Below are 13,697 nucleotides of genomic sequence, written 5' to 3'. Positions count from 1 at the left end.
ACTCCACCCTCTTGCAGGTCGGGGCACAGGCTGACGACCAGTGAGACATGAGTAAAATTATAGATAACTTAATAGAAAATGACTCAAGTAAAAACCACCCGGTAAAATACTCCTTGAGTAACAGTCTAGTTTTAAAAAGTACTCAACTGTCATACTTTAGTAATGTTAAAAATAAAAGTAAATGCTATACATCAAATTCCTTTTATTAAGCAAACCAGACGGACAGAGAGGGGCGCACTCCAACCCTCAGACATCCTTAACAAACGCAGTATTTGTATTTAGTGAGTCTGCCAGGTCAGAGGTAGTAGGGATGACAACACATTATATTAATAGGTATGTGAATTGAACCATATTGCTGTAATCCTGCCTGAGCATTCGAAATGTAACTAGTACTTTTGGGTGTCAGGGAAAATGTATGGGAGTAAAAAGTAAACATTTTATTTAGGAATGTAGTGGAATGAAAGTAAAAGTTATCAGAAATATAAATAGTACAGTACAGATACCCCAAAAAACGACTTAAATAGTACTTTAAAGTATTTTTCCTTAAGTACTTAGACCACTGCTTTTGGAGGATGAGTGCACGACTGGTAAATAGTCACTTATGGATAGGTCAGTCAGTCAGTCAGTTGGCTAGCTACCGGCAGAGACTTATTTTAGTATTGCAGTAACGTTAAAGGGCTCTGGCTAGTGTTAGCCAGAAGCAAACGTTAAACAGAGCTTGACCTCAGCAGGAGAAAAAAATAGGCTACTAAGTTCTCATCATAACGTTGCTTTACAGAGAGTACTGCTGAGGCAGTCTACAATGCATGCAGGAGGAGGCAGAGGAGACAGAGAGACCCTTTGTGAAGCTAGTCACAATAAGGATTAGCCACAATGGTGGAATTTGCAGTTGGCCTTCAAAATAAAAGGCCCTCATTGAAAGTGATGCAAATGGTTACAAATAGAGGAGACTAACAGTGAAATGCTTACTTACGGGTCCATTTTCAACAATGCAGTTAAAGATTAAATAACAACTAAAATAAAACATTGAAATAGTGACACAAGGAATAAATACAGTGAAAAATAAAAATAAATAGTCAAAATAACATGGATATATATAGAGAGTAGAAATGAACATGGCTATCTATATACAGGGAGTACCAGTACTGAGTTGATGTGCAGGGGTACGAGGTAATTGAGGTAGTCATGCACTGTACAGCCTTACCTATGGATTGTGGATAAATGAAAGGGGGTATCAGTGTACTCAGTGACACCCACAGAACACAACTGTGAAGAGATTACACACATATTAGCGTCATAGCTCTTATTGCAGGACTTTAACTGTGTGAAATCACCTCCTCAGTCAGCCTATTGTGCGTATTGGTTTGTTTCAAACCTGCCCACATGCCCATAGCTGGCAGCACACATGTAATCATAAATTCAGAGTGCAGCTGCATGAGACCTGATCGAAATGCCTGTGGTAACTTTGGATATACCTATAGGGCTAGTTAGAAACCATAGGTAAATTACACATTATACATGACAATATGTTAAAATTCCAATAGCTCCAAATTTCAATTACTTAAAAACCTCAAACCAACTATAAATTGTAGAAATTCATATTCAAATATTGAAAGCATTTAATGATAAAAACTAAAAGGTGTGCAACATCAAAATATTGTCTAATTTCCATTGTATAATTATTGATGGTCCCGAACTAGCCCCGGAGATAGGCTATCCAAAGTCAAACCAATTTTGCCAGAAGCTAATTGGCAAAATGATTTCTCTAACTCTTCCCACCTGCGAACACACACGTAGACTAGACACCCACATCAAACCACAACCAACTCATGTTTGAATTCAGTCATGGCCCATAGAGATAGACAGGACTCATCTTTAAATCTGCAACATTATAGCGTCTGTGACAGCATAGGCAGCACCATTGAGGCAACAATCCATTGGAATCCCCACCCAGTTGACTACTTTAAAATGGTGGAAGTATAGTGAAACTTTCAATGGCAATGTCCATGCTAAAATTGTTTATATCCATTATGAGTCCTCTATCTATCTCTATGTCATGGCCGCTAGCATGGATGAACCGAATCTAAAACGAGGCCAAATCGGGAAATTCAGCCGCCCTTTAAAAAAAAAATGGGGGCGAGAATGGGCTTCCATACAAACACAATTTTGTTAGACTGTTGGTTTTGTATAATGCTATACACTGCAATCCACACATTGCTAGTTGTGCGCACCGTTACACCAGTCCGTGTTTTCCTACATACCCTATCTGCCCCAGCTGACTGGTAGTTGTTTACTGGTGAATAGACAGAGAAGAAAAGGTGGGAACCTGAGAGGTGCTGTATACGATAATCGAAGTTTTTCCCCACATAGCAGTTTATTATGCCATTAAGTTTGTTTACCTCATATTCCTGATTCTGACAGCGGTTATTTACTTGATTTAATTGCCGGTTTTGAAGCTTCGTTATTTATATTAGCTGTTTTGCCAGATAATCTGAAGAAGGGAGTTCTCACACTTTTTAGCAATGTGCTGGAAACGCGGGGCTATTTGTTTAGTGGCTAAACGTAACGTTCGCTGGATCCATTTTTTTTTGGGGTGGTGGGGGGTGTTTTCATGTTGTCATGGGCTGGCTGTAGCGACTGAATCAGTTCAGAGGAAGGTCGTTAAAATATATCCACGTTTTTCCTGCACGTATCCAAAGTTCATGGGATGTGTTCACATTTTTCTAATCACGTTTTAAAACTAGGTGTTTTCCTGTGATACGGCGAAGAAGTGCAATACTTGGAAGTGCATGAAACACTCAGCGACCTGTGGATTACAGCAAGGTAGCCAACGTTAGCTAGCTTCTTGGGTCTATAGAAGTTCGGCTACATAACTGGATTTTTGGAAAGAAGAGGACACCCAGATTTCTAAATTATCAAACATTCATCTTAAAGAATTTCTTTATAATACGAAAATACTGTCTCTGGGTGCCTTTCAACAGTGGAACCTCGTTTATCGTGGAATGAGGCCGTGGCTAGTTACTTACTAGTTTAGCTAACGTTAGCGGTGTGGGATTTATTTTCTCGAATCGGAATACTTAAAAAAAAATATCTAACATAATAAAGTGAACTATCCCATACAATTGTGGGAAATGACTCTTTTTATTCGCAAATGTGTCGCCAGAACACACGATCACGCTATTTAGTGGTACTTTTTTTCAGGGAGAACCGAAATGACAAAGTTAGCTGAAGATATTTCTGTTAATTAAGATACAACCACGTTGGACCCCTGGCCCCTTTTTAGGGGGGCTAACTGGACTAGCTAGTTTGATTTATCTTCACCTTTTTGAAAACTTTTTTTTGTTATTGGATTTCCTAAACGAACTTTGGATATCTTCAAAACACACAGAGAACACAATCGAAGTCACAATGCGGCTTGGGACCTCAGCGGTTGTTTTGGTTACTTTTATCTACATTGGATGCCAGTGTGTCCTAACAAATGGAGAAAGTAAGTAAAGCTATAGTTGTAATGCAATGTTATGTTGCTGACTATACACGCCACATCATTCTACTAACGCATTATTTGTTTTACATTTCTTTCTGCACAACATTTTAAAATGAATTTATGGAAAATTAGTTTTCTTTGATTCGTAAATAAAGGATTATTTGCAGTGGTCACTTGAACAATATGGTTGTTTCACCATTTTGCCACGACACAATTTTACCTTAACTATAGGAAACACATTTCCACCCTATGTTACTAATATTTGCTTGCAAAGTTATTACAGAATACCCACCGCCGCCTCTTAAAAATATATTATTGAGGCCTGGCGTGGATGCGTTAACCGGAGGGCCAGATTAGCTCCTGTTACTGGACTATGGTGGTCTTTTACAGCGAATCTAAACTGGAAGTTGCAGGATTCGCTTGCACAAATAGGCAGGCCTCTTCGTGGCGACTTACTACACAGTCTCGGTGTAGCAGGACATGTAAATGCATTTAGCCATCGTTAAGGTCCCTGAAAACCACATAAATTCTAGGTTTAGCCTACATTGTGGGTTTGCTCTAGTCAACTTTAGCGATTGAAGAATGAGGTTTTCTGGTATGACGCTAATTAACTATCGCGAGCCGTATGGATGTTGTGCGTTCCATGGAATTATTTACGGGAGGTAACGTTATAGGCGAGCAAAACCCTATCTAGTTATTGACTACGGTGTTTATATAGCTTTCTAGCTAGCATCGATTGTTCACATCGCTCCCAAACGCCAAAACAACTATATGGGTTAGCTGCGTAGCTAGATATTGTTTACGCTTGTCCATCCCTCAAAATACATGCCAAAAATAATGTTGACATTCACACCGTCTCATTTCACCATGTGCCAGACAATTACTGTGAGGATGTTTACTACAGAGTAGTATTGAAATGGGAGAAACAAAACAAGATTATAGCTGTATATCCTATTCATTGTGTTATGAGACATTTTATTCCTTTTGTCATGCGGGACATTTTGTATGGAAAAACAAGGCATGTCAGTGTTTTTAAATTGTGGCTTGTAGCTACATTTGCAGTTTATTGATCGTTGTTGGCCTAGTCTTTAACACATAGCTTTATTTGAGCTATCCACTTCTGAGAGAAATATAAACCCCACACTCCCTGTGTTTTGATCCACACATTTTCAGATCAGGATTAAATCATTTCACAGCACACAATATGATTGTCTCGATAATCCTCCCCTATGTTAGCATGACCCGGAGCCATGCATATTATGAAGACCTGGTACAAGATAAGGTGCTATTCCATACATTTTATTTAATCTACACTACACATTTATTTTCTAGCAATATGGAATATTTTCTAGATGAGTGGATCTGGAGTAGCTATTTTCAGACTTGGCTGTGGCAATTTTGTGCTGCACTGAATTTTGCAAAATGAAAATGTCTAATTTACAGTCTTTGCATATTTCTCTTGCTACAAGACTGTCAGAATTATGCTCTGTTTGCTTCCTTGTAAAGCTGACACATGTCTAGAACGCTCTATCTAGAACATATGAGGCGGTTTGTAAACCTTAGGGAAATAACTAGTAGGCATTCCTGTTATGGCCACATGAAATGAAAGCATCTATCACATCCGGCTGGGATTGGGAGTCCCATAGGGCGGCGCACAATTGGTCCAGCGTAGTCCGGGTTTGGCCGGGGTAGGCCATCATTGTAAATACAAGAGGCGGCAGGTAGCCTAGTGGTTAGAGCGTTGGGCCAGTAGCCAAAAGGTTGCTGGATCGAATCCCCAAGCCGACAAGGTAAAAATCTGTCGTTCTGCCCCTTAACCCACTGTTCCCGATAGGCCGTCATTGTAAATAAGAATTTGTTCTTAACTGACTTGCCTAGTTAAATGGTTAAAAAAAATATAAATGCTGCAATTTCAAAGATTTTACTGTGTTACAGTTCATATTTGGAAATCAGTCAATTGAAATGAATTTGGCCCGAAATCTATGGATTTCACATGACTGGGTATACAGATATGCATCTGTTCGTCACATGTACCTTAAAAAAAGCTATGGGCATGGGTCAGAACCAGTCAGTATCGGGTGTGACCACCATTTACCTCATGCAGTGCGACACATCTCCTTCGCATAGAGTTGATCAGGCTGTTGATTGTAGAATGTGGTCCACCTCTCCAATGGTTGTGTGAATATTGGCTGGAACTGGAACACTGTCGATCCAAGGCATCCCAAACATGCTTAATGTGTGACATGTCTGGTGAGTATGCATGCCACGGACATTTTCAGCTGCCAGGAATTTTTTATTACCCCCCTTTCTCCCCAAATTCGTGGTATCCAATTGGTAGTTAGTCTTGTCCCATGTCCCCTGCGCCTCTCCCGAGTCCACTACAGACTCGGGAGAGGCGCAGGTGGAGAGCCATACGTCCTCCGAAACATGACCCTGCCAAGCCGCATTGCTTCTTGACACACCAATGTGTCGGAGGAAACACTGTCAAACTGTTGACCGAGTCAGCTTGCAGGCACCCGGCCCACCACAAGGAGTTGCTATGGGAAATCCCCTAACCCGGACGACGCGGGGCCAATTGTGAGCCGCCTCATGGGTCTCGCGGTCACGGCCGGTTGTGACCCAGCCTTGGACTGCTGTGCCACTCGGGAGGCCCCCAAGATTGACCTCCTTGGCCAGAATGCCAAGTGTCACGTCTGGAGGACACCTGGCACCATCCCTGGTGAAGCATGGTGGTGGCAGCATAATGCTGTTGGGTTGTGTTTCAGCTGCAGAGACTGGGAGACTAGTCAGGATTGAGGTGAAGATGAACGGAGCAAAGAACAGAGAGATCCTTGATGAAAACCTGCTCAAGACCTCCGACTGGGACATAGGTTCACCTTCCGACAGGACAACGACCCTAAGCATACAGCCACAACAATGCATGAGTGGCTTTGGGACAAGTCTCTGAATGTCCTTGTGGCCAAGCCAGAGCCCGGACTTGAATCCGATCGAACATCTCTGGAGAGACCTGAGAATAGCTGTGCAGCGACGCTCCCCATCCAACCTGACAGAGCTTGAGAGGATCTGCACAGATGAATGGGAGAAACTCTCCAAATACAGGTGTGCCAAGTTTGTAGTGTCATACTCAAGAATACTTGAGGCTGTAATCACTGCCAAAGGTGCTAGAACAAAGTACTGAGTAAAGGGTCTGAATACTTAGTTGAAGTCGGAAGTTTACATACACTTAGGTTGGAGTCATTAACTTGTTTTTTTCAACCACTCCCCAAATTTCTTGTCAACAAACTATAGTTTTGGCAAGTCGGTTAGGACATCTACTTTGTGCTTGACTCAAGTCACTTTTCCAACAGTTGTTTACAGACAGGTTATTTCACTTATAATTCAGTGTATCACAATTCCAGTGGGTCAGAAGTTTACATACACTAAGTTGACTGTGCCTTTTAAACAGCTTAGAAAATTCCAGAAAATGGTGTCATGGCTTTAGAAGCTTCTGATAGGCTAATTGACATAATTTGAGTCAATTGAAGGTGTACCTGTGGATGTATTTCAAGGCCTACCTTCAACCTCAGGGCCTCTTTGCTTGACATCATGGGAAAATCAAAAGAAATCAGCCAAGACCTCAGAAAAAAATTGTAGACCTCCAAGTCTGGTTCATCCTTTGGAGCAATTTCCAAACACCTGAAGGTTCCACGTTCATCTGTACAAACAATAGTACGCAAGTATAAACACCATGAGCCCACGCAGCCGTCATACCGCTCAGGAAGGAGGCGTGTTGTGTCTCCTAGACATGAACATACTTTGGTGCAAAAACTGCAAAATAATCCCAGAACAACAGCAAAGGACCTTGTGAAGATGCTGGAGAAAACGGGTACAAAAGTATCTGATATCCACAGTAAAACGAGTCCTATATCGACATAACCTGGAAGGCCGCTCAACAAGGAAGAAGCCACTGCTCCAAAACCTCCATTAAAAAAGCCAGACTACGGTCTGCAACTGCACAAGGGGACAAAGATCATACTTTTTGGAGAAATGTCCTCTGGTCTGATGAAAGAAAAATAGAACTGTTTGGCCATAATGACCCTCGTTATGTTTGGAGGAAAAAGGGGGATGCTTGCAGGCTGAAGAACACCATCCCATCCGTGAAGCACGGGGGTGGCAGCATTATGTTGTGTGGGTGCTTTGCTGCAGGAGGGACTGGTGCACTTCACAAAATAGATGGCATCATGAGGATGGACAATTATGTGGAGATTTTGAAGCAACATCTCAAGACATCAGTCAGGAAGTTAAAGCTTGGTCGCAAATGGGTCTTCCAAATGGACAATGACCCCATACTTCCAAAGTTGTGGCAAAATGGCTTAAGGACAACAAAGTCAAGGTATTGGAGTGGCCATCACAAAGCTCGGACCTCAATCCTATAGAAAATTTGTATGCAGAACTGAAAAAGCGCGTGGGAGCAAGGAGGCCTACAAACCTGACGCAGTTACACCAGCTCTGTCAGGCGGAATGGGCCAACATTCACCCAACTAATTGTGGGAAGCTTGTGGAAGGCTACCTGAAACGTTTGACCCAAGGTAAACAATTTAAATGCAATGCTACCAAATACTAATTGAGTGTATGTAAACTTCTGACCAACTGGGAATATGATGAAAGAAAAGCTGAAATTAATCATTCTCTCTCCTATTCTGACTTTTCACATTCTTAAAATAATGTGTTGATCCTAACTGACCTAGGATGTGGACATTTTACTAGGATTTATTGTCTGGAATTGTGAAACTGAGTTTAAATGTATTTGGCTAAGGTGTATGTAAACGTCTGAGTTCAACTGTATGTAAATGTGGTATCAAAGTAGTTTTATTATATCAATTTGCTAAAATGTATATAAACATGTTTTGCTTTGTCATTATAGATTGAAGAGAGACTTTAAAAAAATAAGTTTTGGAATAAGGCTGTGACATAACATGCAAGTTAAGGGGCATGAGTACTTTCCGAATGTACTGTACTGTACATAAGGTCATTTTCTGCAGAAAAGCATTCCGTTTGATGGCATTCTAAAAGAAGACCATGTTCTGTGAAATGTATTTTATACAGACCCATAGCTAGGATTTATGAAAGAGCCTTAAGCCATTGCGATGCAAATGTTTGTATGAAAAGTTGTTTCCCCTGGCCTTCGTTTTGTACCTTTTTTGATTCTGTATTCTATACAAGTATTTTTTTTGTGTTCTGTCTATTAGAGTAGAATATGGCCAAATGCCACAGATTAAGTCAAACAGGCATTAGTAATCTCAGGGGTTGTGAACAAAAGACTTTCCGTGTCCTTTGTCTGTAAGGTGTTTGTGGGGAAGCAGGCAATATGCACTATAAAATAAATTAACGGCTCGTTCCCTTTCCTAAATGTTTCAGGTTTTATCTCTCTCAACGTACCCTTTTCAGTCTCTCCCCTCTCGCTGCCACAATTTATAATCTGGTTTGTGTGTGGTAAGTGAGCTCTTCCCCTCACACTCAGTGTTCACTAGGGATACAACGGTACACTGGGCCCACGGTTCGGTATGTATCACAGTTTGTGGGTAACAGTACGGTTTCGGTATCTTGTATTTAAGAAGTGTGCGCTTGTATGACTCTCATACAGGGGACGAGTTTGCATCACGTAGCTCTCCATCTCCCAGTCTAGTACATGGTGAACCGTCAGTGAGGTAGCTTTGAGTTGCTCTGGAGGTCCATCTATCAGTGTAGAGAGCTAGATGAGGTGTCTGTTAATTCGTTTTTCAATTTCTCTCCATGATGTTTTATAGTTTGAGATTGACTTTGCTGCTGAAATGTGTGCGGGAGGGGACATTGTAACGCGGGCACATTTTCTTCATCAGGTGACGAACTCCTGAGTCAGTAACTGCTGAAAAGGGTTGCTTATCTTTGGCTCTGAATTCTCCCGCCGCTTTCGTTATTTCTGTATCTTTTTCAGAATTTGTCCCAAATTGTTGTTAGACGGCAGCAGCGAGAGATTGTTGTTTTCGCTAACGAGTGGACTCTCCTTGCTCCAGCGCCACCTGCAAGGGATATGGCCGGGTGATGGTGACGTTTGTTTCCACTCGAGTAGCCAACAGTGGCAATGCTTGCAGACTGTACTTTGTTTGTTTACGGTCTTCTTACCCTCGTCATCGTATTGACCGCTGAATCCAAAATGTTCCCACACAGTCGATTTGAAAGACGGCGATGCCTCTTCAAATTTGCTTCTCTGTCTCGCTAGCGCTCGCCATTGTCAAGTTGGAGCTGAGCGAATATTTGTTTTTTGTTTCCCCTCTTCATGGGGCCCCTTTAAGGAGGTTTCCTACTGAATGTCATTGCAAATCGTCCATTGGTGTTTAGGGGGTTGCGGTCACTGCTGTTGCCACATTTGAGACATTGCTGTGGAGTAAAGTTTGTCAGCCCTCAGGAGCCCCCCTAATGGCCTGGGACCCCAAGCAGTTGCCTTCCTTGCCTGTTCACAAACTGCGAGTCTGGTTCTGTCGATCTGAATGTGTAACGGGCGTGTAGTCTGCAGCGCAAGAAGCAAGTTTCGGAAATTATAGGAAAATGACAGGCATATCGTAATTCTGTGGTTCACTTGTGCATATCGAACCATTCGGTACGCCCCCTATGGTTCAATAACACTGTGTACCGTTGCATCCCTAGTGTCCACTAGTGATATGGCCCTGAGACGGAAAAATACAAGCTGCCCTTTGACTCCTGCTATACATCACTGACTGTTTGAGGAGATACAACATAGGGGTATAGGCCTGGTTTCCCTACCTCTCTTGAAAAGACCTTGGTCTCTTGTTCAAATATTTTTTATTGAACATACACACACCCACAAGAATGGTGTATAGGTATTTTGTAGAAAAGACAGGTATGCAATTACCTAAACATAAAAGAGCAGACCCATAGTTCTAGGTACATAGTAAATAATACGAAATTAGACATACAGAATGAGGGCACATGCTGCCCAAGGTTAGATTAAAATATTACATTTGAGATAGTTAAAATGTACAAATTCACAGCACTGAATGGTCCAAGTAAGAGAGGAGAGGCTGCCAGATTTGATCAAATGTTGATGATTTATTGTTTAGAATATATCTAATTCTTTGTGTACAGTGTTAGCCAATTTGCTAAGCCATAATTTGGTAGAGGGAGCTTCCTTCCTTTTCCAAAACAACAAGATTCATATTTGTTTTGCCGAAACGAGACTAAGAGACTAGTTTTTTTTGGGGTTGGTTAATCTGTTTAAGGTTTCAGACACTTCCAGGATGATCAGAAGCGGGTCTGGGTCAATTAATCTCCACAACTTCAGAGGATCCGAACGATTCCAAACCAATAACCATTCAAGTTAACCTGTTTGGCGTGCAAGCCCGACGTCGGTACATTTATGACAACAGCCACTTCAAGTGCAGGGCGCGAAATTCAAAATATATATTTTTTAAATATTTAACTTTCACACATTAACAAGTCCAATACAGCATATGAAAGGTACACATCTCGTGAATCCAGCCAACATGTCCGATTTTTAAAATGTTTTACAGGGAAGACAAAATATGTAAATCTATTAGCTAACCACGTTAGCAAAAGACTCCACTTTTATTACTCCATCAGTTTTTGACTCCATCAGTAGCTATCACAAATTCGGCCAAATAAAGATATAAATAGCCACTAACCAAGAAACAACCTCATCAGATGACAGTCTGATAACATATTTATTGTATAGCATATGTTTTTTTTCGAAAAATGTGCATATTTCAGGTATAAATCATAGTTTACATTGCAGCTACAGTCAGAAATTGCACCGAAAGCAGACAGAAAAATTACAGACACCAACGCCAAATAACTAAATACTCATCATAAAACATTTCTGAAAAATACATAGTGTACAGCAATTGAAAGACAGGCATCTTGTGATTCCAGACAATATTTCCGATTTATCAAGTGTTTTACAGCGAAAACACAATATAGCGTTATATTAGCGTAGCCACAATAGCCAGAAACACTTGGGCGCCGACGACCAGTTCACATGCGCGACAGATATTAGAAATAGCATCATAAAATGTTTCTTACTTTTGGTGATCTTCCGTCAGAATGTTGGACAAGGTGTCCTTTGTCCAGAACAGTCGTTGTTTGGATCTGGAACGGCAAATTTCCCTCTTGATTTAGCATGGGCACTTGCCAAGTGGCACGGATCTCTCCAACGTCAACAAAGTCAGAGAACGGAACACGGCAAAACTCCCGAAAAAATTTCAATAATCTGATTAAACTATATTGAAAAAACATACTTTACGATGATATGGTCACATGTATCAAATAAAATCTAAACCGGAGATGTTAGTCGTCCATAACGACAGCTAAACAGAAGGCAAATCCATGTCCTCTTTCGCGCGCTCCAGAAACAGGAAATGGACGGTCACGTCATACAAAGAGCTTTAATTCCACCTCAGACCAAGATAGACACGAAATTTTCTCTCTCACCGCCTCTTGACAACCAGGGGAAGGTGTATGAAGTGTACGTAGACTCTTACGTTCATTGCCCATGTATAGGCATGAAGTTGAACAGAGCATCGATTTCTGACATTCCACTTCCTGGTCAGGAAATGTGCTGCAGAATGAGTTCTGTTTCACTCAGAGAAATAATTCAAACGGTTTTAGAAACTAGAGAGTGTTTTCTATCCAATAGTAATAATAATGTGTTACGAGCAAGAATTGAGTACGAGGCCGTTTGAAATGGGCACGATTTAACTGGCTACTCAATACTGCCCCTTGCAGCCATAAGAAGTTAAAGTAAATGGCAAGGCAGTGGAGTAGTGTACCCTGCACAGCATGGGATGTGTCAGGAAATATCCTTTGCACCTTAGTTTTGGAATAGTGTAATCTGTTTAATACCTTGACTTGTATGAGACGATGTGTGGATATACTCCAAGCTATCTTCCCAGTCTGCCACAGAAATGTCAGTCCCTAGCTCTTCCTCCCATTATGCCTTAACCATGATGCTGCTAAAAACCAAAGGTTTAAAATGGTGCAATTCGCGCATATTTAAAAGTTGAGAAATATATCAAATAGGAATGGAAAGCTGAGAACCCCCCCCTAAAAAAGAAAAAAGCCCATGAAAATGGTTCTTTTCCCCCACGATAGCAAGCATTATTGTGCATTGACAACCTCCATTCTGACAAGCGTTCTTCCCTATGGCACTTGTAACTTGAATGTGTCTCCGTATATTTCTCTCGCATAGAACACAAGCTGACTAGGTAAATCAACTTTTATTGGTCACATAACATCTGCTAATCATGTATAATGCAAGTGTAGCGAAATGCTTGTGCTTCTAGTTCCGACCGTGCAGTAATATCTAACAGATTCACAACAACTATCTTATACACAAGTGTAAAGGAATGAATATGTACATATAAATGTATGGATTTATATGAATGGCATGGGCAAGATGCAGTAGATGGTCTAGAGTACAGTATATCCATATGAGATGAGTAATGTAGGGTATGTAAACATATAAAGTGGCATTGTTTAAAGTGACTAGTGATACATTTATTAAATCCATTTTTTTATTATTAAAGTGGCTAGAGATTTGAGTCAGTATGTTGGCAGCAGCCACTCAATGTTAGTGATGGCTGTTTTAATGCAACCGCTGTGTCAGATTTAAAAAAAGCTTTACCGAAAAAGCACACCATGCAATAATCTGAGTACATTGCTCAGAGACCAAAACAAGCCAAACAGATATCCACCATGTTGTGTAGTCAACAGAAGTCAGAAATAGCATGATAAATATTCACTTACCTTTGATGATCTTCATCACAATGCACTCCCAGGAATCCCAGTTCCACAATAAATGTTTGATTTGTTCAATAAAGTTCATAATTTGTCCAAATACCTCCTTTGTGGTTCATGACGCGCGAGCAGACAAAGTCAAAAAGTTCTGTTACAGTCCGTAGAAACATTTCAAACGATGTATAGAATCAATCTTTAGGATGTTTTTATCATAAATCTTCAATAATGTTCCTTTGTCTGTAGAAATGCAATGGAACTCAAGCTAACTCTCACGTGAACGTGCATGGTCAGCTCATGGCTCTCTGCCAGACCTCTGACTCAATCCCCTCTAACCCTAACCCCATTTCACAGTAGAAGCATCAAACAAGGTTCTAAAGACTGTTGACATCTAGTGGAAGCCTCAGGAAATGCAATGTGACCAATA

The 13,697-nt window shown here is 40.9% G+C and overlaps 1 protein-coding gene across 1 annotated transcript in view; it reads left to right on the top strand.

Moving 5' to 3' along the window:
* Positions 1 to 2,308: 2,308 nt before the first annotated feature.
* LOC120052701 (insulin receptor-like) overlaps positions 2,309 to 13,697 on the top strand; it is a 102,965-nt gene continuing 91,576 nt past the window's right edge. The window contains exon 1 of the mRNA XM_038999764.1: positions 2,309 to 3,487. Within this exon, the coding sequence (XP_038855692.1) occupies positions 3,409 to 3,487 (79 nt within the window). The 5' untranslated portion in view covers positions 2,309 to 3,408. The remainder of the gene's footprint in view (positions 3,488 to 13,697) is intronic.

The sequence above is a fragment of the Salvelinus namaycush genome, chromosome 8 (genome assembly GCF_016432855.1).
Source record: "Salvelinus namaycush isolate Seneca chromosome 8, SaNama_1.0, whole genome shotgun sequence".
NCBI lineage: Eukaryota > Metazoa > Chordata > Actinopteri > Salmoniformes > Salmonidae > Salvelinus > Salvelinus namaycush.
This window is presented reverse-complemented; position numbering and strand designations above follow the sequence as displayed.